Raw genomic sequence first — 26,962 nt, 5'->3', positions numbered from 1 at the left:
TAACAGTTTCAGACTTTGCAGAAATAACATCAGGTTGCAATGTTTAGAGCTATCAAACAACATGTTACAGGAACATATCATGGCAAACAAAGGCATGGCATGAATCTACTAAAAGCATAAATCAAAAGTCCCTTACTGACCATGAGCCAAAAAGGATCAGAAAATATGATGGCACCCATGTAAACATGGCAAGTTATATGACAGATTCATACATGGCAGGAACAACAATAAGTAGGCATGTTGGTGAGCTTGAACCACTCACCACAGATCAATACATGGCATGGCAAGGCAACCAACAGTAAGAAGGCATGTTTATGAAGCTAAGCATGGCAAGAACAAGTTCATAGGGTGCATGGATCACTAGAAAACAATCATGGAAACATTGAACTTGATGTTAACAGGCTGACATCAACATTATCAAGCAACTTTGGAGCAAGATTACAACATGATACAGCAGGCTATAATTGCAACCAAGGGCATGAATGGATAGATAAAGACATGTAGATCAAAACATGTTTATAGGACATCTCCAGATTATGCATAGAATGATTAGTAGCAACATGTTTACATAGCAACAAAATATAACAGAATCTGTCAGGAAAACAGCAACAGCAAGTACCCTCCTTAACAAGCTCGATGCACTCAGTACAAGAATCACAAAAATACATGGATGGCACCTCAGGAAAGATGGAATGGCATAGATCAAAACACATGTAGAGCTCAACCTCATAGGATGCACACATCAATCATGGCAAAAATGACAAATGAGCAAGTTATAACAGTTTCAGCAGATTAACCTCAACATGCACTCTTCCAACAGCATTTCGGGCATCAAGATGAGCTCAAATGAAAATGATGCAATGGAATGAAATGAAGTACTCGTCGAGACGAACAGTTTGACATATTACACGCACGAAACGGAGCTACAAATGCAGAGATACAATAGGTCAAAGTATGCAACATTTTATGAGTTTCTGGGGACTTAGCAGTTTTCTGAAGAAAAAAAACACAACGAGCGGGGAAAGCTATAACGTGCACGGGGCGGGTCTTAGTGGGCTGCTCACCACTGGGCTTCGGCCCATATGCAGAGGAGGGAGACAGGCCGGGGGGGGAGCCGGGCTGGGCCGTGGCCCACGAGGCCTGCGGCTGGGCTCTCCCCGAGCGAGCGAACGACAACGACGAACGGGGCTGACGGCGCCGAGGCGGACGCCGGCCGGTGGAGAGGCGGATCCGGTCGGCGGCTCGCCGGATCCGGGCGCGGCGGGGTCAGCGGGGCGCGTCACGGAGGCGGGACGCGGAGGTCGGGCAGCCGCGACGCGGGGCAGCGCGACGGCGCCGTGGCCGCGGCGGGGCGCCGGGCGTCGGGGCGAGGTGCTGGAGGCGGGGCGCGGCGCGAGGAGAAGGCCGCGGGGCGGCGGAGCTCCCCGGTGACGAGCGGGCGGCGGCGGAGGTTGCACCGGCAAGGTCAGGAGGCGGCGGAGCTGGCCGGCGATGAGGAGAAGACGCGCCGGCGGCAGGGTTGGGGCGGCGCCAGGGGCGCGCGGCGGCGCGGCGCGGGCGCTCGGGCCAGATCGGCCCGGGGCGGGCCGCGGTCGGGCCCCGGCGGGCTGCGACGGCGAAGTGGGCGCGGGGCGACACGTGTCGCGCGGGGAGTGGCTGCGGGCGGCGGCGCGGGCTTCGTCCGGCGCGGACGGACATGTCCGGCATGGCGCGGAGGGGAATTTTAGGGTTAGGGGGGATTCATCCGCAAATTTGGAGGGGAAGGCACCTATTTATAGGTAGAAGGAGCTAGGAGAGTCCAAATGAGGAGCGGTTTTCGGCCACGCGATCGTGATCGAATGACCGAGAGCATGGAGGGGAGTTAGATGGGTTTTGGGCCACTTTGGAGGGGGTGTTGGGCTGCACACAAAAGAGGGCTTCGCGGTTACCCGGTTAACCGTTGGAGCATCAAACGACCTCCAAATGGCACAAAACTTGACAGACGGTCTACCGGTGCTATACCAAGGCCGCTTGGCAAACCTCGGTCCATTCCGAGAAAGTTTAATACCCGCACACGAAAAGAGACAAAAGGGGACGCCGGGGAACATAGGAGTGCCGGATTGCAAAACGGACAACGGAGAAAATGCTCGGATGCATGAGACGAACACGAATGCGAAATGAGATGCACATGATGACATGATATGAAATGCAGATGATGACATGGCAAAATCCAACACGCAAGCAAATGACATGGCAACGACGGCGAATAACTGGCGGACAACTGGCGCATCGAATCCGGGGCGTTACAAACTGGTCTCATGAACGTGGTCATGTAAGGTTGGTCCGGGCCGCTTCATCCAACAATACCGGTGAATCAAATAAGACGTTGGTGGTAAGTAGTATGACTATCACTACCCACAGCTCTTTGTGTTCTACTCGTGCATACCATCTATGCATAGACCTGGCTCGGATACCACTGATGGGGAACGTAGCATGCAATTTCAAAAAAAAATCTACGCTCACGCAAGATCTATCTAGGAGATGCATAACAACAAGAGGGGGAGAGTGTGTCTACGTACCCTCGTAGACCGAAAGCGGAAGCGTTTGACAACGCGGTTGATGTAGTCGAACTTCTTCTCATTCCAACAGATCAAGCACCGAATGTACGACACCTCCGAGTTCTGCACACGTTTAGCTCGATGACGTCCCTTGAACTCTTGATCCAACAGAGTGTCAAGGAAGTAGAAGAGTTTCGTCAGCATGACAGCATGGTGACGGTGATGGTGAAGTGATGCGCGCAGGGCTTCAACTAAGCACTATGAGAATATGACCGGAGGCGTAAATTATGGAGGAGGCACCACACACAGCTAATAATAGTTGATGTTGTTGTTCTAGGCGCCCCCTCCCCATGTATATATAGGTGGCAGGGGGAGGGGAGCAGCCTTGGGGCGCCCCAAATAGGAGGAATCCTACTTGGGGCCCTAGTCCAATTCGCCCCCCCCCCTTCCTTATTACCGGAAGGGGGAAAGGGAAGAGGGAAGGGAGGAAGGAAAGGGGGGCCGACCCCCCCCCTCTTCCTTCTCCTATTCGGCCTCCTGCCTTAAGGGGGGCACCACCCCTTGTGGGCTGGTGTGGTCCCTTCTTATGGCCCATAAGGCCCATTATTCCCCCGGGGGATTCCGGTAACGCCCTCGGTAGTCCGATAAATACCCGATACTACCCGGAACACTTTTGGTGTCCGAATACTATCATCCTATATATCAATCTTTACCTCTCGACCATTTCGAGACTCCTCGTCATGTCCGTGATCTCATATGGGACTCCAGACAACATTCGGTCACCAAATCACATAACTCATATAATATAAAATCATCATCGAAAGTTTAGCGTGCGGACCCTACGGGTTCCAGAACTATGTAGACATGCGAGACACCTCTTCGGTCAATAACCAATAGAGAAACTTGGATGCTCATATTGGCTCCTACATATTATACAAAGATCTTTATCGGTCGAACCGTAATGACAACATATGTTATTCCCTTTGTCATCGGTATGTTACTTGCCCGAGATTCGATCGTCGGTATCTTCATACCTAGTTCAATCTCTTTACTAGCAAGTCTCTTTACTCATTCCATAATACATCATCCCGCAACTAACTCATTAGTCACTTTTCTCGCAAGGCTTCTTATGATGTGCATTACCGAGAGGGCCTAGAGATACCTCTCCGATACTCGGAGTGACAAATCCTAATCTCGATCTATGCCAACCCAAGAAACACCTTCGGAGATACCTATAGAGCATCTGTATAATCACCCAGTTACGTTGTGATGTTTGATAGCAAACAAGGCATTCCTCCGGTATCCGGGAGTTGCATAATCTCATAGTCGAAGGAATATGTATTTGACATGAAGAAAGCAATAGCAACAAAACTGAACGATCATAATGCTAAGCTAACGAATGGGTCTTGTCCATCACATCATTCTACTAATGATGTGATCCCGTCATCAAATAACAACACATGTCTATGGTTAGGAAACTTAACCATCTTTGATTAACGAGCTAGTCCAGTAGAGGCTTACTAGGGACACAATATTTCATATATGTATTCACACGTGTATCAAGTTTCCGGTTAATACAATTCTAGCATGAATAATAAATATTTATCATGAAATAAGGAAATATAAAATGACAACTTTATTATTGCCTCTAGGGCATATTTCCTTCAATTGCATGTACTCTGATTCTGTGATGACTTAGTTTCCTTGCGTTTCTAGTTCTTAACTCCGATCTTCGTCAAATTCTTCAAAGTTTTAAGAATTTCTAAAAACTCCCATTCACCCCCCTTTGGGAGTAAACCCACGCTCTCAAAACTACACCTTAGCACATCTTACCATCCACAATCTGATGATCTAACTGAAAGAGTAAATTAATGTCTGGAAAATTACGTGAGATGCATGGCTTTTGCTCAGCCAACTAAGTGGTACAAGTGGCTCTCCATGGCTGAGTGGTGGTATAACACCAGCTTTCATACCTCACTGAAGATGACAACATTTCAAGCTCTTTATGCTAGACCTCCTCTCATAGCAGAACTCATGCTCCCTCCAGCTGAAAGAGAGGATGCACATACTGAATTGGACAGAGACTCGATTACTACAAATACCAAGGACAATTTGTTCAAAGCTCAAGAGAGAATGAAATTTTATGCTGATAAAAAGAGAACAGATAGACAACTGAAAGTGGGGGAGATGGTATATGTCAAGTTACAACCATATAGGAACACCAATCTGAGCATTCACAAATTCCTCAAGCTGCAGTCCAAGTACTATGGACCTTTCAAGGTTTTGCAGAGAATTGGCCAAGTAGCATACAAATTACCAAGTAGCATACAAGTTACTTCTTCCACCTGACTCTCAGCCCCACCCTACCTTCCACATAAGCCAGCTTAAGAAGTACATTGGACCTGATGCAAGCCCCAATCCCAAGCTTCCACTTTTGGATGCATAGGGTCACATCTTGATTAAACCAGAAGCTCTCCTGGAAAGGAAATCGAATCCATGGATTTAGGGTGATATTAGCATACCGGTCGTGCAATGGTGCATCAAGTGGAGCAATCTACTGGAGGAGAACGTTACTTGGGAGGACGCAACCTTCATTCAAAAGGTCTTTCCCGATTTCCAGCCTTGAGGGCAAGTCTGTTCTCAACAGGGGGAATTGTCAGGACAGCGACAAGATCAGGATAAGAAACAAAGGAGTCAGATTTACCGCGAATACTGTAGCTTGTTGAACATCGTTTTCACTCCTTTTTCACTTTTTGTTACCTTTTTAAGCCGCCCCGCTGATGGACAGGAGGCATCTGGATGTAATTGGGCTTTGCCCCTCTAAGCTGTCGTGTTCCGGCTGGCGAACCCTAGCTCGAGTTCCTCAGATCTGAAATGAAATCCACCTCAAATTCGCCCCTCAAATCGTATGATTTTCCTCCATTTCTCTGAATTTGAGCGACATATATAGTAAGATCCTGTCAAATACTCTCTCCGGTCCTTTTTAGTTCGCATATGAGATTTGTCTGAAGTCAAGCCTCGTAAAGTTTGACCAATTTTATAGAAAAAAATAACAACATTTATAATGTGAAATCATTATCAATAGATGCATCGTGACTTAAATTTTCATATTGTGTAACTTTAGCATGACAGATGCTGATATTTTTTCATATAAACATGGTCAAAATTTATGAATTTTGACTTCAGACAATTCTTATATGCGGAGTAAAAAGCCATATGAAATCAATTGGCAGCACGAGGCAAAAAGTTTAATACACCACCACATGCTCTTCGCCTCATCCTTAATATCTGGCTCACATCCATTTTGTTCAAACTTAGATCCAAAATGCCAAAGGCTCCAGTGATGGCTCCGTGAAATCATGAGGCCGCTTAAACATCATGCACGCGTGAGCTTGTCGCAGCATGACCTGCAGATTTCCTGCTGTATTGTACTTGAGGCCAAACGTGGTCACGTGGAGCACGCGGCGGCGCCTAGGCGGGCAGCCGTCACAGAGATCCATCTCAGTAGGATCACGGCGCAAATGCTGGTCATCCTTGTGGAACAGGGACTCAATGAGGCAGAACTTGCTGTCACCCATGTAGACAAGCTTGGCGCCCCGATGCAACTCTGACTCCTTGCAGAACATCTTATCCTGGCCGAGCTTCCAAGAAAGAGGGGTCGTTAACTTGGCAGCGACTGGCCGAGAACCCTGTCCCTTCAGTATGGCGGTGCGTCCCACGGATCACGAACAAGGGGCGCAGTGGCTGCTGAATTTATGGATCAAAAGGTGTTAAGCCAGCCCGAATCGAACTAGTAATGAGCAATAAAAATCGAATTTTTGGGTTTACCTGGACTGTAATCCTCCAAACAAGTCCGTCCGCGATACTCACCTGACGATGTGGTTCGGATTCAGAGATGCCAAGGGGAAGGAACGTCACCCAATAACCGGTTCCGTCAACGACCACCGTCGGGACTCCGGGGGAGCGGAGGCTAGGCGAAGCTGCGCTACTTGAGGAGAGAGGAGGGCACGGGGCTGGGGATGGCGGCTCTCGGATAGTCGGATGCGAGGAGACGAGGGGAGATGACGAATCTTCGATTAGGCCCCGTTGAGTCTTGAGCATCCCCAATCAGGCTGCAGGTTGATGTGGGCAGCCCACATCCAAGCCCACAAAAAACGTGGTATGCGCGGGTTGCCTAAAAAAATGATGTAGTATACGTTGGTTGCCTAAAAAAAATGTGGTATACGTAGAAAAACCCTATTTACCGCATTAAAATAGTCGGAGCTTCGGACAGGGAGCCCACGCCTAGGCCCGCCCATTTTGCTTTCTCTTTCAGTTTCTATTTCTGTTTTTATTTTTTTTCCTTTCCCCCTTTCTTTCCTGTTTATTTTTCTTTATCAAGTTTATTGTTTTCGGATTTATTTTTTCATAAACTTCAAATTTCAATAAATTCTCAGAATTTTAATTTTTCATAAATTTTTTAAAAAGGTTCAAAATTTCGAAATGTTGTTCGCATTTTGAAAATAGTTTTGAACTTTAATTTTTGCGCTTGTTCCGAAATTTGTTCAAAATTCAAAAAATGTACACATTTCTTCAAAAAAATGTTCATGCATTAAAAACTTGTTTGAGATTTTGATAAATGTTTGTGTTTAAAAAAAATAAAGATTCATAAAAATAATATTTTTAAGAATTTTCTAAAATTGTTCTGAATGTTCAAAATATATTCTCTTTTTCAATAATTGTTCACAAATTCAAAAATATTCTAGTTTCCATAAAACGTTCAACTTTTCAAAAAATATTCATTTTTTTCTAAAAATTGTGTTTTTAAAAAATGTTTGGATTTTAAAAAAGTTGTACACGGTTAAAAAAACTGCTTAGAATTTAAAAATTGTTCACAAATCCAAAAAAATTAAGCCCATGGTGGAATGGTCCGTTCCTAGGTTTGGACGGGTAAGGTTGCTGGCCAAAGCCGTAGTTCAGTTGTGGCATGAGTCGTCTTCGGTGGTGCTTAAATGCACCGTTCCCTCATTGGAGGTGTCGATGTAGCAGTTCTTATCGCCCTTCCCGTCATGCTCCAGGGTAAACCCTACATATGGTCTGCTTGATCGGATGATGGCAACACTAGTAGTTATGCTCGACATCGCGTTCCATCTTGGGGGCATCGTCTTGGAGGTGGATCCGTTCAGTGGAAATTGTTGCTTGTGGAAGTTGGCAGTGGCCCTGTGGGACCGAAGATGGTGCGTTCATCGATGGCAGGGAGAACGAGTACCATTCACATTTGAGGAGGGTCATATAAGCCAATTGGTCGCTTCTCATGGCAGCAGAGCAGCATATGTCCACCTCCTCTTGGCATGTCTTTCCTCTTTGGTGTCGACGAGATTGGCAAATTTGCTCATGGGAAATTAGATTAGCAATGGTTTCGGTGTGCACTTTGGTAGCGGCGAAGATGACACTCGAGTACCTGGCTACGTGTCCTATGGTGTTGGCCTTTCAAGCGTCTTGATATTTTGTAGTGCTTTAGACCAGTCTAACTAGGTGTGCCTCGCCTTTATTAAGGTTTTCATTCGGGTTTTTTCAATAAACCGAGCAGTCTCTTTTTTTCCCTTTTTTTCCCTTTTGCACTAACATTTATGGTTTGCCTTTTTTTTTCCTTTGATACCCTTTCTAACCAATGAATTTAACAATACTCCCATCAACATTAAAAGAACATGATCCTCACACAGCACTGTCAAAAACGACCACATCGAGGTCTCGAGCAATAGTTGACATAGTGTATAACAGTTGCGATCGCACCTTTAGATGCTTCCATGATACGGGATTCCACGGGATTCTGGACCATTGGATCGTGCATCGAATGGTCGGCATTAGCTAGTGCAAGTTTTGCAGCCCCCAACATTCCTGAAATGATGTTTTGGTTCACATCTGGTGATGTTGTTCGTTGGACCACATATCTGACGGCCTTGGTGCCCATTAATCACAGTAGCATCTAAGGAGTGGTAGCATCAGGATATTTTCCCATATTGACATAATAAAAGGGTATATCCAAGTCTTGAGAAATGATTTTTTTCGTACTATCTCTCTAACTTAGTATAAGGCGGTTTTCGACATTGGCATAAACTCTAAAAATGTTTTATAAAGAGTTATAGATGTATTACGTCTTAGTCGCTGCCGAAAGGTGCAACTATTGCGTAGTGACAAGTGTATTTGACGCTTTTTCACCCAGTTGAAAGTGCACGTTGCATTTTCTTTTCGGAACTAGACTTCAAAAAAAGAATCCCTCGCCCAAGCACTAATAAATGGATTTTCATTTGTTTCGTTCTACTGAACGGAGATAGATGCTCAAATCTGAAATCAATCAATCGGACGACATTTTAACTTGCCGGCAGCCGGTGCCGACACACCTCCCCCCAACGTCGCCCCCTCCACTGTCTCGCCGCCGGGACACCGAAATTTCCCACCCCCACCCCCCGACGCCGACGCGAGCAGGAAGCCGCCTCGCCGCCCTGGTTAGCTCCTTGGGCCCGGCACGCTCGTCGGATGCCTCCAGGGCAGTCACCTAGTCCAAGAGAGGCACGCGTCTCCTCGCCGGCCGGCTCCTTCGTCGCCACCCAATTTCATCATGACATGGGTGATTGGAAAACTCACATGCAGCTGCAAAATGATTTGGTTGAACATATCATATGTGGACTCATGTTGTCAATCAATAGATGTATCCTTTTTATTCGGCTTGCAATACTATGTGAGACTTTTATTTTTATCCGGCTTGTAAAATTATGCTTAATTTACTGTTGAAAAAGGACGGACAACGGGCCATGCCGGCATTATGGGTCGGCGCGTTGGGTGCACTGCCGACCCAATTGATAAACAGGACGGACATCGAGCAGTCGACGGACCCAAACGGACAAAAACGTCTTTGGTTTGGGTCGGCGCGTTGGAGTTGCTCTTACGTCTTAGTCGCTGCCGAAAGGTGCATTTTCTTTTCTGAACTAGACTTCAAAGAAAGAATCCCTCGCCCAAGCACTAATAAATGGATTTTCATTTGTTTCGTTCTACTGAACGGAGATAGATGCTCAAATCTGAAATCATCCGATCGGACGACATTTTAACTTGTGTCAGAGGCTGCTCCTACTTTTGTTGCTCTTTGTTGGCCAGGCAGGGGTCATCCACTGCCTCCCTATCGCCACCAGCTCGCCGGATCCCATCTTCCGCACCCGCACGACAGCGGCCGTCAGCTTCCCCTTCCGGCCCACCACCCGCCCGTCCAATTGAACCTCCTCCTGCACACGATTCGCCATGTTTCAATTTGCTTGACATCAATCATCATGTAGTACAGTAGTAGTACGTACTGTATTATTGTAGGAAATGGGCATACGTTGCACGCGACGGGCGAGAAGTAGGACAGGCCGTAGTGGACGGTGGCCGTGGGCGCGCCCACCACCGTGAAGACCACCGCCGAGCACATGTTGTCCACCGCCGCCGCCAGCGCCCCCGCGTGCCACGTCCCGTCCGAGTCCTGCACGCGAGCGGAAAGCAGGAACAGACAAAGACACGCCGCGGTGCGAATTGAGATCTCCAATCCGGACGCGCGAGCAATTAGCCATGAGCTGTGCGTACTTACGGTGAGCGGCGGCGGCACGTGGAACGAGCAGACGACGCGGCCGTGCTCGGAGAGGGAGATGCGTGCGCCGCCCAGCACCAGCGAGTTGAGCGCGTGGCGCTTTTGGCTGGCCGCGTCGGTGACGTTGCCGGCGTAGTCCGCGCGGGGGTCCTCCAGCCACTTCCTGGCGATTGCGGCCAGCCGGAGCCGCAGCGCTTCGGCCTCCGCCGCCGCGTCGTCCATGTGTTTGTGTTGCGTGTGCTTGATTTGGTTGGACCTTGGACGCTTCCTAACTACGTACTCCATTAGGCAGCTATAGCCTTGTTGTACCCGTAGGAGCACGAGAAGCGACACATATGTTAATCTATGATAAGAGCACTTAAAAAAATTTATCAGTGCTGTTTTATTTTAAAGAAGGTTAAACCCTTGCTTCTGCATCAATCGATGCATACAGTCATCTTTATTAATTATTTCACAAAGGTCTGATAAAAAATACATCAAGCCATCCGAAGCCATCACTCACACCTATAAACTCGATAATATGGAGTGCTCTCACCCCTCATATCTAAAACCGGAGTCGTCGTCGATCCATCCACATAACATATCGAGACCAACAACCGGTGCAGCAGACCTAAAGCGCGCACCACGTGCACACGTTTTAGAAGGCAGAAGCCGCCATCATTCTCGGACCGCTGACCCATCTTCAGAATAGAGATCCGCATCATCCTTGCCATTCCAGACATTCGTCGACGCCACCACGGCGCCCAACGGGGCCACCGCCCTGCACGCAATCATCCAGATGCGAAGACTCTAGAAGATCTGTCGTGCGTAGCACCTGCCGACCAGGCATGACACAGCGTAGCACTTGTCGGCCAGGCATGACTTGACATCTCCACCGAAGCTCCGTGCAAGACTTAGCCGCTCCACCTCCTGCCTCTGTCTTCCAGCGCTGCTCCACAAACGATGCTCCCAAGAGAGTAACGATACCGCAGTACCGCCATCGTCCGATCTGGATGACCAGATCTTAGGGTTTCCTCTGAAGTAGCACGAGTGTGTCGACAGAAGTTACACGACAATGCCTTCATCAAGGTAACAACGCAAAACGCGACCATTGCCCGCCATCGGCTCGGTTTTCACCGGCAACTCTGTTTCCCCAACTCGCCGCAAGAACTAGATGCCGGATCTGGAGATCCGACCACCCAGCCTCAGGACAACCATCTCCGGCGGAGGAGGTGGCCACCACCGCCACGCCCAGGGCCGCAGCCCCCGACGTCCTCGAGTTGCGGGTCGATCCGAGGGACAGGAAGCCATTGACGGAACGATACACGAGGTTGTGGCCCGTCAAAGCCCATCTGGGCCAGATCGAGCGCCACCGCCGCCCCGCACACCCTGCCGTAGATCCGGCCATCACGGGCCGCCGCCATTCTGACCGAAGTGCGGGCTGAGGAGAAACGCCGCCACCGTCGCTGCAGCACACAGGCTTTGCCTGCGATGCCCCCGGCTGCGGCAGCGTGGGGAGGAGGCGCTGGAGTGAACGGGAGGAGGCGGCCGATGGAGGCCACGGGAGCGGGATAGGGTTAGGTGCGGGGATGAGTCTACCAAACTCTTAAATCGGGGCAGAATTTCACTTCCTCGGCCTCTGCACCAATTAGAGAACCATACGACCATTTTAGTATGAGTACCAAGATAAACATGGTCCTCAGTATTTTTTAAATGAGTATTAAGATATTTTTTGATGAGTGGTTCGATCACACACCAAACTTGATCCTCAATAAATGCGGGAAAATACCTGTGCATCACCTGTCAATTATAGGAATTGAATTCGAGTCGTTAGGCTGCACAACCGCATGCTCAACCACTGAGCCAAGGCTCTCTTTGCAGTGCTGATGAAGTGATGAGAGATCCGCTCGACTTAATTAACCCATGATAGTGACTAGCAACAATGCACGATGTAACCCCGCAAAAAAGAAAAAAACAATGCACGATGTAGGCATATCCTCAAACTCAAGTCAACCGACGAAATGCCCAACGCAGCTTCCTTGAGATCCCTTTAGACTGAAGGTGATCTCCACTCATTTTTTTTCGAACAAGATCTCCACTCATTTAACATTGTCAGTTAATCAATGAATTTGGACAGATAGTGTCCTCATCGTTGTTGTATCATAGCTTGCTTCCGTGATATCCCTTTGGTCTGGAGGTGGTCATCCACTGCCGGCCGATCGCCACCAGCTCGCCGGACTCCTTCTTCCGGACTTCCGTCGTCACCGCCGTCATCCTCCCTTTCTGATCGACCACCCTTCCGTCCATCTCCACCTCCTCCTGAAAACATTTCAGCAGAATCTATTTTACATCAGCCTTGTTCTTGATGAAACTTGCACGCGAGGATGCAAAATGCAGTTGAAATCGTACAGCTTCAGACAATGTGACTTGACGAATTAAAACTGTGCAATAATAAAACGGAAAGCGTCTGAAATGGTGTATGCTGGCCGGAAATTAGTGCTTTGTCTGGGCCAAGATCAGAATGTGCTCTTGTGCTGAGGCCGAAAATGGCAGAGCCATAACCGCTGCCCTTAATGTGCAGCCTTGGCGTCTCTTGCCTTAACTACTCGAAGAAGAAATGGTTGAAGAGTTTTGCTTTGATACTCCAACTTTATTTACTCTACAAAGCGCACGTTCAGAAGGAATAATCAACCAAATTCTTTGAGCTCAGAAAGCAGCTTTCCAGGAAAGATCAAGCTCACCTAATTGGACTATCCTTTATAATCTGTCTACCGACCAAACCACGCCTGATCACCGCCTCAATAGTGCGAAGGCATTCATTTACCTCTGCATCTTTTACTCGTGGTCGTGTTTGGTGATGGTGCTCCATTTGCAATCAAGTCGGTTTTTTCTCTTCTTTCTTCTTTTGCGTGGTTTTCGCCCTTGGTTCTCATATAAACCAAGCCACTCTGCATTCTTGTGCTTTTTCTTATTTTAATGAATTCGACACAGCTTTTGCCTTGCAAGTCGGTTTTTTTCTTCTCTTTTTTCTTATTTCATGTGGTATATGCCCCAGATTCTCATATAAACCGAGGCACTATAATTGTGCTTTTTCCTATCTTATAAAAAAAATATGTGCAGCTCTTGCCTTGCAAGTCAAAAAAAAAAAGCCTTGAGGTCGTCAAAATATGGAAGTACGCATAAGACTCCACACAATCCAAGTGTTTTCTAGTCCTTCACCAACCAAGATTATCCTATTTATTTATTTATTTATTTTTGTATATACATGTGAGAAATACAACATGAAATTCAGTATACGCGGCTACAGAACATCATTTTTTTTCGTGCGGGAGTGGCTACCCAGCAACTGATCAAGCAACACAACGATTGCAAGAAGCAAACACTGAGATTAATAATTTCCATTTCACCCAATAAACGAGTTTATGTTGGCATTTGGAGGAGGAACAGAGCAGAGCAGAGAGTATAGTAGGTAGGGTACGCACATGGTGCTTGGCCGGCGCGAAGTAGGAGATGTCGTAGTGGACGGAGACCTTGATGATGCCCTCCACCGACATGATCGCCGCCGCGCAAACGTCGTCCACCGCCGCCGCGATAGCCCCCGCGTGCCAGTTCCCGTCTGCGTCCTGCACGCGCGCGCGCCCAAACCAAGAACAAATTGGAATTGGAAACCAATCACAGGAAGAAGCCAACCTCGCAGAGCGCCAGGGCTCGAGATAGTCAGCGGGCGCACACGTACCGTGAGGTGGGCGGGCACGCGGAGCGAGCAGACGGCGCGGCCGCGCTCGGCGAGGGACACGCGCACGCCGAACAGCGGCAGCGCGTTAAAAGCCCTGCGGCCGTCGCCGGCGCCGGCGCCATCCTCCGCGATGGCGCCGGCGTCCTCGAGCCACTTGCGGGCCGCGGCGGCCATCCACGCGGGCGGCGCCGGGTCGCCCATGCACGCGCCGTGCGGGCGCGGGGTGCCTCGGCGGCGTGCGCGGTGGACGGGGATCGAGTTTGACGCGATGACCGGGCAGACCTACTCCTACTCTTCTTTTCCTACTTGACAGGGGTGTGCCTGCTGCCTTTTCGTAACTTGCTTAGGGCATGTACAATGGTGACATATGGATACAATATGCCTTATGACAAAAAGTAATTTGAAGCACCTACATTCATTTTTCATCTCCAATGCAAGCTATCATTAGTGGGTCTCATTAAGAAATAAAAAATAAAGACTCTAATACACATGCATCTCTACTTTTCACTCTAACCTTTTCAGCTTTTGTCACCGGACCACGCTTTTTCTCTTCAAGCACCCGCCTCCTGAAGAGGATCCTGCTTCCCTATCCAAACATACTTTACGTCATATCCGATCCTACATGGCATGTGAGGCATCACCGAGGCTATGCATTGTACATGCCCTTAGTGAGAAGCGAGGGTGTGACCGTGTGAGCGCATGCTCGTGGTTCAACGCTTCAAACGATCGTCTCCTCTGTGTCCTGGGACCATGGGCGGAAGGGCTACGTTATTTTTTTTATTTTTGAGTTTTGATAGAGTTTGTGTCCTGCTCAGAGATGCACATTGGCAGCTCTCCGTGGAGGGAATATGTTCCTCCTAGCTTTCATTCCCAGTGGTGTTTCCAGCATCATTAGAGGGAATGTAGAGATTTTTCTCCAGTGGATCTCGTGGGATCGGTTGGTGTTGTCCTTCCGACTACGATTCTTTTCATTGGCGACAGTTGCTGTTCTGGTGCGATGGTCCTATGGGGCTTTAGCACGACGACTTCCGACTGTCTGCTACAACAATATTTGCCCGGGTCACATCAGTGCTTGTAGTCGTTGATAGGGGCGACGACGGCACGCACCTCGCTCACTCCAGTGCTTGTAGTCGCCGATAGCTAGTGTACGGACTTGGATATACTTTTTACTTCTGGTGTTCTTTGTATTAGCTTAACAATTGATGAATAAATCGAAAGTTTTTTCTGTAAAAAAATGAAAAGAAATAAAAACGAACCATTCTAAATGGACATTTCAGTCTCTTTGAGAGAAAAAGATGTTCCGACGACTCTGATGGGGTTTATTAGGCTCCTCATATTTTGAACCAAAGTATGACCATATATTAACATAATAAAACATGAGTTATATGCAATAATGATGGTATCACTGAAAATATAATCAAACCATATAAATTTATGGCATATCACTCATATTTTATAAATCAAGTTTGCGGTCAAAGTTTAACTTAAAATACAAAGAAACCTAAGGGTCTCCAAAGCGGACTCTCAAATCGCCCACAAACATCTGACCACGCTGTCTGGACGCAGTTTGTCATTAAATGTCGTCCCGTATCGGTCTGCAGAGCAGTCCGTTTTCCTGCAAACTAAGGTTGAGGGGGTTGCGGGAGTCCGGACCACCATCATGTAGGACTTCGACACCCCCGGGCCACCCAAAACCACACCCGGACCATGCTTCTCCATCCCTTCCCTCTTTCTCTTCATCCCTTGTCAACACGACCGCTCTACCATCCCATTCGCCCGCCAAGTCCTTCTGGCATCTCCGTGACCTCCGCCGCTCCACCCGGTCGGCACACCGCTTTGCCTACGCCGGCGGTCCTCACCTCTCGTTCGTCCACCGCGCATGTACCATCTGCCCCGACGGGGTTCTCCATCCCCGACAAGTGTTTGGTGAAATGCACATGCTAATTTTTTCCATTCTTTGAAACAATGGATTTAGACATGGAGTACATGTACTGTTATGGCGCTGCTAGAAGGAGGGCGCAAGAGGGCCGACCGGGGGCCATTTTGCCCACGACCGGGCAAGAGGGAAGGGATTTCCTTCTTAATTCTTGCTTGATTAGATTGATACATCTCCTCTCTTTATATAGAGAGGTTTACTTGACTCCCAAGCAAGGCTTACTTGACCCCTAAGCAAGCGACCCTTATCTCTAATTAACCCTAAGAATAATGGGCCCATTAGGCCCATTACGTACTCTAACATGTACGAACACTACATTGAGTCGTCCGGCGGGGTGGATTTTGTGGGAACAACAACGATGCAAGTGGTCCTTGCAGACGCGGAGTGTGCGGAAGAGTATGTTGTCAATTTCTAGGGATCGATCAAGAGTCATCAAGTGCTGGGTTGGGACGGGGTATGGGAGCATTTGACATTGATGGACAACTACTTTGCCCCTGATGCTCGATTCGCGAACAATTTTCGACGGCGCTTTTGGACGAGACAAATGTCTTCGACTACCTTTACAATGGCGTATGGTCCCACGATGGCTACTCATCTTGAAGAAGGTTATCGTAGGAAGGATTGGAATATCTAGTTAGAAGAAGTGCACGACAACATTGCAAATGCTTGAATATGGCACGACCGCAGATTCATGGGATGAGTACCTTCGAATGTATGAGAGCACATGTGGATATGTCAAGGTCAGGTTTGGTATTGCAGTGGTCGGGGTGTTTGGACCTCAGTACTTGAGAGAACAAACTAACGCACACAACGAAAGGCTCTTGGCATTGTCCGAAGCATGAGGGTAGCCACTTTTGCTCGGATCTATTGATTGCATGCCCCGGAGTAGGAAGAACCACCCAAAAGCTCTACAAGCACAATATTGGGACCATGTTAAGAAGCACACCATCATTATTGAAGCATTTGCATAATAGGACATCTGGATTTGGCGCGCTTTCTTTGGCGTGCCCGGGTCTCCCAATGGCAATAGTGTGTAGCACCGACCTCCATTATTTGCTAGGTTAACTGAAGGGCAAGCTCCTCCTTGCAATTATACTCTCAATGGGCATCAATACACCATGTGCTACTATCTGGTTGATGGTATCTATCTTCAGTGAGCTACCTTCATCAATACCATCTTTGAATCAGCTGGTCAAAAAAGAGTTCACTTTGCACAAAGACAACAATGAACTAGAAAGATGTGTAGAGGGCATTTGGAGTGCTCCAAGCCCGTTTCGCAGTTATTCCTGTACTTGCTAAACAATGGGAACGTGAGACCTCATGGAGGTGATAACATGTTGTGTGATCATGCACAACATGATCGTGGAGGATAAGAATGAATATGTCGCTGATAGCTCTATATTTTACGCATTTTAGAGCTCATTTCTTGCATGTTCCCTTTATTTATCATGTCCCATTGAACTGAATAGTTGTCCATTACACATGATTATCGTGAAGGAAATATGCCCTAGAGGCAATAAAAAAGTTATTATTTATTTCCTTAATTCATGATAAATGTTTATTATTCATGCTAGAATCGTATTAACCAGAAACTTAGTACATGTGTGAATACATAGACAAAACTTATAGTCCCTGCAAGTGCATCTAGTGCCACCCCTAGTTGGTTTTGGAGTATTGACAACAAACTTGGTTGAGGGACTAATGTGTTTGTGAGAATTGCAGGATAACACAGGTAGTAGTCCATATTGATTCGGTTTACCTACTATAGATGACCCCTAAAAATGTGTGAAGACATTGAAGACAATGGTGGTCTGTTAGGACATTCACATTGAAGACTATGATAGGAGAAGACATTGCGTGAAGACTATGGAGTGCGAAGACATAGTTGTTTCGTAGTTTCCTTTTCTTCTTTGTTGAGTCACAGGAACCACCATACTATTAAGTGGGGTCCAAGTAAACAAAGTCAGAGTGACTGATGTGATGCTCAACCAAAACCTATGTCTTCGAGCGAAGACAATGAGAGCAAATCTTATCCAGAGCTGGATGAGTCAGCTTGGCTTGTAGCCCAAGCTAAGCTACCGCATGTGTTTGAAATCTGACCGTTGGACACGTATCAGTTCCTTAGTGACCCAGGGTCATTTTGGACAAATCAGGTCGGGTTGCCTCCTGGCTATAAAGAGCCCACCCCCTGCACCATAAATTTGTGGCTACTCAGAGTTTGTGCACGGCTTTTGGAGCAACCCACCTCCAAAGCCTTTTGAGAGAGAATCCTTGCGAGGACAAAGCCCAAAACACCCAGAGTCAAAGAGTGTTAGGCATCACTGAAGTCTTTCTGTCCGCGTGATCTGAAGACTTATTACACTTGAGGACTGTGAATCCTCCAGCCGGTTAGGCGTCACGTTCTGAGCATCCAAGAGTCATTGTGGATTGCCGGTGAACAAAGTCTGTTAAGGTTTGGAAGTCTCCCTTGAAGACTTACCAGAGTGATTGGGCGAGAACTAAGTGTTCTTAGCTCAAGGGGAATAAGGTGAAGACGCGGTCTTCTGAGTTGAATCTCAGCCTCCCTAACCAGACGTACAGTTGTCACAACAACTGGAACTGGTCCAACAAATCCTTGTCCTCTCCGAGCAACTGGTTCTATCCTACCTCTCTCACCTTACTTACAGTTTGTCTTCGTGAAGTCTTTGCCTACTTGCCTGATCTGTTTGTCTTCACTGTGTGAAGACTGTTATCTATTTGGCTTCATACTATCTTCCATCCTGATCCAATCTACTTAGCTGCTTATAGTCTTTGTGCTTTCACTTCATTGCTTACTTGACTATGGCTTGTCTAGTCTAGTCTACCTTCCGCTGCATATCAATAGGGTCATTTCTATCGTTTGTCTTCAAAACACCCATGTTTTGAAGACTTCCATAAAAATCGCCTATTCACCCCCCTCTAGTCGAATACTAGCACTTTCAACTGGTATCAGAGCGAGGTGCTCCCTTGTTCTGTGTGATTCGGTTTAACCACCTGGAGTTTAGCTATGTCAACTGCAGGGATAATCAAAGTCTCCGCTGCATGCCCTGTCTTCGATGGCACTGATTACCCCTACTACAAGAATAAGATGCGCATGCATCTTGAAGCCATTGATGTCGATCTCTGGTATGTCGTCAAGAACGACGTTCCCAAGACTGGTGAAGGTGTCACTCCTGCTGATGTCAAGAAGTTCGTGCAACTGGACTCAACTGCCAAGAACATTATCCGTGGTCATCTGACCAAGGGGCGGTATGGTCGTGTGAGTGCTCTGGAAACTGCAAAGCTGGTCTGGGACTGGCTCTCCAAGGTCAATGAAGGCGTCTTAACATAGAGAGATTCAAGGATCAGTCTTCTTTGCAATATCTTCAACCGCTTCAAGAGAAATGACAATGAGAATTTCTAGCTCACATTTGATCGCCTCACTGACATCACCAATGAGCTTCATGCACTCGGCGCCACTAAGATCACCAAGCACGAAAAATCGTCAAGACACTTCTGAGATCTCTCGACAACTCATTTGACACCCTGGCCCTGATGATTCAAGAGCGCCCTGACTTCAAGACTCTCGATCCGTCTGACATACTTGAGAGGCTCAACACACATGAGTTCCAGCTGTCTGAGAAAAGAGTCATCTATGGTTCCAACTATGGCCATACTCGCGCTTTGAAGGCAAGGGCCGTCTCCTCGTCTGAAGAAGAATCTGACTGCAGTTCTGGTGATCCTGAAGACACTGGAAAGGAGCTTGCTATGCTTGTGAAGAAGTTCCAGAAGTTCACCAAGAAGAAAGAATTCAGAAAGTCTTCAAGATCCAGCTCAAGGAATGATGAAGCTTCCTCTCGTGATCACAAGAAGAGAACCTGTCACAAGTGCAAGAGACCTGGTCACTACATCTCTGAGTGTACACAATGGGACAACGAGACAAAGAAGAAGAAGAAGAAGAGCAAGGAATACGATTCTCACGACAAGAAGAAGAAGAAATCCTCAGAGTCTTCTTACAAGTCTTCTTCACATAAGAAGAGCTCATCTGGCAAGGCTCATGCTTTTGTTGGCAAGGAGATGGATTCAGAGGAGGAGTCTGCATCTGAGGAGGAAGAGGTGGAGTCCGAAGAGGAATCTGACTCTGGAGTAGCAAGCCTGGCTCTAGCTTCTGCATACGTCGCCAAGTCCATCTTCAACACTGAAGACAATGGCCTCGTCACCAATGCTGATGCTAAGGATGAGGACGACTCTGCTCCCACCTTCTGCTTCATGGCACGTGGTGCCAAGATAAACTCACACGATGCCTACTTTAAAACATCAAGTGAAGATGACTCTGAATGTGAATCTAAACCTAGCTACAAAACACTTGCTAAAATTGCAGCTGAACAATAGAATGCCATGGAACATATTCAAAAACTGTTAGACAAAAGCGATGACCTGTTGGACGCAAAAATGACCCGATCTCAGTCCTTACTTGAAGACATTAAAAATCTTCATGTTAAGTATGAGCAACTTGAAAGTCGTCATGAATCGCTCTCAACCTCTCATGAAAAGCTTTCCTATGATTATCTTCAAAGGAAGCAGGAACTTGAGAAATTGAGATCGGCTCATGAATATCTTCAAAAGGAAAACGAGTCACTCCGCGCTCAGCAGATCAGTTCCGCTCAGGAAGGATTAACCACCATGTCTAAAATGTATTGAGCATGATAATGCTGTCTCTGTTGCTGAATGTTCAACTGCTACTACTGTTGTAATATCTTCAACTGCTGATGTGGTAACTAACCCCTCATCTGAGGATACCACTACTATTGCTGATGAGAATGCCAGGTTGAAGTCATTACTTGAGACCGGAATGTACAAAAGTCTCAAAGGGCATCAAACACTATGTGATGTCCTTAAAAAGCAGATTCTGAACCGAAACCCTAGGAAAGAAGGTGTTGGGTTCGAGAGGAAAATGAATGTTGATGGTTCTTACTGGATGCCTGAGCAGCACCCCAAAACCACATGGGTTGCTGCTAAGGGACCTTCAGTAGATCCATCTACCTTATCTGGCTTCACTAGTGCTAACCCAATTATCATTGATGAATCCTTTGATGCAAACTATAAACTGTTCAGGAATCAGAATGGTGAAGTGTTTGCCAGGTATATTGGTACTAACTGCAGGAATGGACCACCTCTTAAGAAGATCTGGGTACCCAAAAGGTGTCTCGAAAGTCTTCCCGTGAATGTCGTTACGACACCACCTGGGAAGAAGACAAACCCCAGACCAAAGGCTTCATATGGTCCAAAGGCTTCATACAGACAGAGACTCACCTGAGTCACCCTAACGCCAATGTTTTGCAGGGAAATCATACTCAGAACCTTTGAATATGAGCATGTTTCATCAAACCGCTATGTTCATAAGTCTAAGAACTTTTCTGCTTATTCTATGAGTATTATTCTCCTCCTGCAAGGCTATTTGCTAGGGCTTCAAAGCCGAAGTTCTCAGATGCTGCACTTAGACTCATTGCTTCTAAGCCACCCCTGAAAATGTGGGTGGTTAAGAAAACTTAACTCTCTTTTGCAGGGAAAGGTCTCCAGCCGGAAATCAAAGGCGTCTGATGCTTATGCTGGGGACCTTAAACATCTTGTGGGGCGCAAGATAAAATGCCCAAATGGACTCACTATGTATTTCGTCCCGGGATTCCTTGACACTCATCCTATCTATCCTAACCAAGATCTGAACTTCTATGTTCCACTCGTTCGTCAAATGTTTATGCTTCACAACTCTCTTGGTGAAGCCTATCCCCCAAACTGTACTGTAGGCTATGACACCTCAAGCTTCAGAATGGATTATGGATAGTGGCTGCACCAACCACATGACTGGTGATCGAAGTCTTCTGATGGATTCAACTCTTCGGCCGTCTGATAAGAGTCATATCACATTTGCTGACACTGGTAAAAGTAAGGTATTGGGTCTTGGTAGAGTTGCAATCTCAAAGGATCAGCACATGGATAAAGTGATGCTTGTTGAATCCCTTGGTTTCAACTTAATGTCTGTATCAATGCTATGTGATTTGAACATGATTGTGATATTTGGGAAATATCATTGCCTTGTCCTTATGGAATTTGACAAATCTCTAGTCTTTGAAGGGTATCGAAAAGATGATCTGTATATGGTAGATTTCTCAGCAGGACCACAACTTGTCGTATGTCTTCTAGCAAAAGCTTCAGAGTGCTAGCTCTGGCATCGGAGGCTAGGACATGCGGGCATGAGGAACTTGTACACTCTCGCAAAGAAGAAGCATGTCGTTGGCATCGAAGGCGTCAAGTTCAAGAAAGACCATCTGTGTGGTGCCTGTGAAGCCAGGAAGAGACTAGGGCCAAGCATCCCTCAAAGACAATCATGACGACATCTCAACCCTTCGAGCTGCTTCACATGGACTTATTTGGCCCTACTCATTACTCTACTCTTACTACCACTGCTTGTCTCTATGGTTTTGTTATAGTTGATGATTACTCAAGATATACCTGGGTGCCAATAATTCTCTATAAGACTGAACTGCAGGATGTCTTCAGACGCTTTTCCAATCGTGCCATGACAAACTATGGTGTCAAGATCAGGCACATCAGAAGTGACAACAACACAGAATTCAAGAACACCAGCCTCGACACTTACCTTGATACACTGGGCATCACTCATGAGTTTTCTGCTCCCTACACATCTCAGCAGAATGGCATCATGGAGCGCAAGAACAGAACCCTCATCGAGATGGCTCGGACGATCCTAGATGAGCACAAGACTCCAAGGAAGTTCTGGCCTGAAGCCATTGACACTGCATGTCACATAATCAACCGAGTTTATCTTCACAAGCTTCTAAAGAAGACATCATATGAGCTGCTAACTGGTAAGAAGCCAAACGTCAGTTACTTTAGAGTATTTGGTGCTAGGTGCTGGATCAAGGATCCACATCACACTTCAAAATTTGCACTGAAAGCACATGAAGGTTTTATGCTTGGATACAGAAAGGATTCGCACTGCTAGAGAGTCTTCAACCTCTTTCACTATAAAGTAGTTGAAACTGTGGATGTGCGGTTCGATGAGACTAACGGCTCGCAAAGAGAGCACCTGCCAAATGTGCTAGATGAAGTTCCTCCTAGTGAATCTATCAAGCTCATGGGTACTGGAGAAATCATACCATCCGAAGCCCAGGCTGAAGATGAACTCATCATTGCACCAAGTCAACCTAAAGACAATGCTCAGCCTGAAGTGAATGCTCAAGCTGAAGACAACGATCTGCAAGGGCAAAATCTTCGTCCAGTACATCCCTGTGTTGCAAATGAAGTAAAGATTGAGAAGATAATTGATAGCATCAATGCACCTGGTCCACTCACTTGCTCAAGAGCAACACAACTGGCAAATTTCTATGGGCACTTTGCATTTGTCTGTATATCTGAATCCAAGAAAGTTGCTGAAGCCTTTATGGAACCTGAATGGATTCAAGCCATGCAAGAAGAGCTTCATCAGTTCGAGCTAAATAATGTCTGGGAACTAGTCAAGCGTCCTGATCCTCGCAAGCATAATTTCATTGGCACCAAATGGATCTATCGCAACAAACAAGATGTACATGGTCAAGTTGTCAGAGATAAGGCTCATCTGGTTGCTCGATATTACACTCAAATAGAAGGGATTGACTTTGATGATACATTTGCTCCCGTGGCAAGACTTGAAGCCATTCGCATACTGCTTGCCCCAACCATCACAACATCCTTCTGTACCAAATGGATGTGAAGAGTGCTTTTCTCAATGGCAAGATTGAAGAAGAAGTGTATGTTGCCCAACCACTTGGCTTTGAAGATCCAAAACATCCTGATATGGTGTAGAAACTCAACAAGGCACTGTATGGCCTCAAACAAGCTCCTCGCGCGTGGTATGACACGCTCAAAGACTTCTTGAAGAGAAAAGGCTTCAAACCTGGTTCACTAGATCCAACACTCTTCACGAAGTCATACGACGGTGAACTGTTTGTGTGCCAAATCTATGTGGATGAAATTATCTTCGGCTGCACCGACAAGAGATACAGCGATGAGTTTGGGCACATGATGCAAGAGCAATATCAGATGTCCATGATGGGTGAGCTGAAGTTCTTCCTTGGTCTTCAAATCCATCAGCAGAGAAATGGCATCTTCATATCACAAGAGAAATACCTCAAAGATTGCTTGAAGAAGTTTGGAATGCAAGACTGCAAAGTATACATGACGCCAATGCCAACCAAAAGTCATCTGGGTCCTGACGACAATGGTAAAGAGTTCGATCAAAAGGTATACCGCTCCATGATTGGTTCCTTACTTTACTTATGTGCATCTAGGCCAAATATAATGCTTAGCGTTTGCATGTGTGCCCGATTCCAAGCGGCACCAAAGGAGTTGCATCACCTAGCGATGAAGCGAATTCTTTGATATTTGGCTTACAACCCAATGATAGGATTATGGTATCCAAAGGGCTCAACATTTGCTGATTGGGTATTCTGATGTTGATTATGCTGGTGACAAGGTTGATCGCAAATCCACCTCAGGAACATGTCACTTTCTCGGTCGATCACTTGTCTGTTGGTCTTCAAAGAAGCAGAACTGTGTATCACTCTCCACAGCTGAATCTGAATACATTGCTGCTAGATCGTGCTGTGCTCAGCTTCTATGGATGAAGCAAACTCTCAAGGACTATGGCATCAACATGAAGAATGTGCCACTCTTCTGTGGCAATGAAAGCACCATCAAGCTTTCCAAGAATATAGTTCATCACTCAGACAAAGCACATTCAGATCCGCCATCACTTTCTCAGAGATCATGTCAACAAGGAAGACATTGATATCATTCACGTCAACATTGAAGAGCAATTGGCAGATATCTTCACTAAGCCCTTGGATGAGAAAAGGTTTTGCAAGTTGCGGTGTGAGCTAAATATCTTAGAATCCTCGAATGTCCTGCGAATGGACACACATCCTAACGCTTATGCATGTTGACGACTTAGATGTGCAACACACGAAGTAATGTATATCTTCAATTAATGAAGACTTACCCTCTGAGTGTGAATACATTAATGTGGAATTTGACTTCGGAGCGCCATGATAATTGTGCACCGTGTTTGGGTCTAATACTTCCAATATGGTGGGTAACGCCACCACCAAATCCTTATTGAAGTGTTTCTCTTGGCGTTACAATTGCAAAGTCTTCGCATTTGGATTGTCTTCAACATTGATTTGTCTTCATGATTTATCTTCACAATGTTGATTTGGTTCACACACACACACACACACACACACACACACACACACACACACACACACACACACACACACACACACATCTACAGCATTCACTTATAGCAATGTCTTCGCTCTTGAATCTTTTGATCTAAGTGAATGTGATCGGACCCAAACATTTTCTATGCTTCTACCTCAACTCTATCTGTCCAAATCATATGCATTCTATTGAAACCTGTCGATTGTCTTCTCTGAGTCCTTGTTAGCAGAGGACAATCTGATAAACATTTAATCTGTTTTTAATGTTGCATCCTTATTGCATGAAAACCGAAGAAGCCGGAACGACCACCTGACAATCCAGGCGTGCGTGGGAACATGGAACAACTTCCAATGGGTTGCATGTTTGCCATGTGTCCCTCAGATGTGAACCGCCAGGGGCACCTGGGTAATTGCGTTGTGCTGTCCCTTTCCTTATAAATACACATCACATCACGGTCAAAATCCTTCTCCCACCTCTACACCTCGCACAAACCCTAGCGCCACCGCTAGCTCTTGACAATGCCGACGACGAAGCACCTAGCTGCTGCGACCTCACCGACGCCGTCCTCACGCCGGGCGCTGACCTCGTCTTCTCCGCCGCCGCCATAGGTGTCTTCTGTTGCCAAGTTAGGGCACGGGAGATTGAACTGCTCGGCCTTCTACTCTGTTCCGTCTTGCAGTTCTTCGTGTGGTAATTAAAACTTACTTTCTACTGCCTTTTTGATCTGATAGATTCATCCTTCTCTACCAAAATTGGTTTCTATGCCTACAAAATTGAATCTATTCTGTTCTGCATCTCATATCATGCCTAGTATATTCACTTATGCTTCACAACAAGTTAGATTCCTCACTTGTACCTATTCTTGGATTCGTACAAATCTGGAACCAATTCTCAACAAATAAGTGAATGTCTTCGCATTATGAGGTCAATATCTTCAACTGATTTATCTTCAAAATCTTCTGAGAATGCATATGACCTCTTCCCCTTCCCTCGCACCTCTAATGCAGTCACAGGTACATGTCCATGGGAGAATCCCTTGGTTCTCATAGTCTACATTCATTTGCAGAATTCTTACAGTGTTACATCAATTCTCCTGAAGCCAGTTCCTGTCTGACCAGCCGTCGGAAGCCTTTGCAAGTTCTAAAGCCATTCAGTTTAAACTTCATGGCCACAGAAAAGTCAGCTAGAAAGGGCGGCATACAGCACCGTGGGAATACATCCAAAGATTTGCCACCTGATCTGTATGAAATGCACAAGACAGACCCTGAAGAAACCTATGGTGAACGCAAAACTCGAATCCAATGGATTCGAAGATATTGGGCAGAGGAATGGTTTAAGTACAGATTCTTCACTATTGAGTATGCCGAGAAGAATGCCATCAAGCGACCTTGGGGAGATATATTATACAAAAATCTGCAACCCAAGTCCCAATCCGAAGCCATTTATCAAGGCTTCTACCCTTGCATGGTCCGAGGACCGAAGCCAGACAATGCCGACCCATCATCTGTGTTATGGTGTCGTGAAGACAATCTGTTCAAGCGCAACTTCAAGTTTGCCAAGGATTCTGCTGCGAAGAACAAGAAAGATCTGGGAGTCAATTTCAACCCAGGCCCATCTTCACCAAGTGCAGATGGCACACGCGATGCCAATCCCAATGTCATTAGGCCCTTTGGAAGTTTTGACGGCCTTCTCTCACACATCGCAGCTCAGCGGGCCACTGTGGATAAATCTGATGACGACGCTGATACTGATGAAGCTCCTGCTCCACCTAAGCCACAGAAGCAGAAGAAAACTAAGGCTTCAAGGCCCTTTGCTGCACCATGCGCTTCGCGTGTGAAGCCATTGGCAACTGATCCTCCTGCATCCAGTATACAATTTGAAGATCTCTCTTGCATCTC

The 26,962-nt window shown here is 46.6% G+C and overlaps 2 protein-coding genes across 3 annotated transcripts; both read right to left on the bottom strand.

Moving 5' to 3' along the window:
- Window positions 1-9,508: 9,508 nt before the first annotated feature.
- LOC123065222 (acyl-coenzyme A thioesterase 13) lies at window positions 9,509-10,454 on the bottom strand. 2 transcript variants are annotated; one of them, XM_044488566.1, is made up of 3 exons: window positions 10,135-10,454; window positions 9,863-10,029; window positions 9,509-9,793 (listed from the first exon to the last, which is right to left on the bottom strand). In XM_044488566.1, the coding sequence occupies exons 1-3, from the start codon at window positions 10,417-10,419 to the stop codon at window positions 9,745-9,747; spliced, it is 501 nt and encodes a 166-aa protein (XP_044344501.1). In that variant the 5' UTR covers window positions 10,420-10,454; the 3' UTR covers window positions 9,509-9,744. The 2 variants fall into 2 exon arrangements, with proteins under 2 accessions (XP_044344501.1, XP_044344499.1); XM_044488564.1 differs by having other exon boundaries at window positions 9,889-10,029; window positions 10,135-10,451.
- Window positions 10,455-12,005: 1,551 nt separating this feature from the next.
- Window positions 12,006-14,157, bottom strand: LOC123065221 (acyl-coenzyme A thioesterase 13). Its single transcript, XM_044488563.1, has 3 exons — window positions 13,850-14,157; window positions 13,596-13,736; window positions 12,006-12,432 (listed from the first exon to the last, which is right to left on the bottom strand). The coding sequence occupies exons 1-3, from the start codon at window positions 14,048-14,050 to the stop codon at window positions 12,274-12,276; spliced, it is 501 nt and encodes a 166-aa protein (XP_044344498.1). The 5' UTR covers window positions 14,051-14,157; the 3' UTR covers window positions 12,006-12,273.
- Between the last annotated feature and the right edge of the window lie 12,805 nt (window positions 14,158-26,962).

Source organism: Triticum aestivum, chromosome 3B (genome assembly GCF_018294505.1).
Source record: "Triticum aestivum cultivar Chinese Spring chromosome 3B, IWGSC CS RefSeq v2.1, whole genome shotgun sequence".
Lineage (NCBI taxonomy): Eukaryota > Viridiplantae > Streptophyta > Magnoliopsida > Poales > Poaceae > Triticum > Triticum aestivum.
The sequence above is the reverse complement of the archived record's forward strand: the minus strand, read 5'-3'. Positions and strand labels throughout refer to the sequence as shown.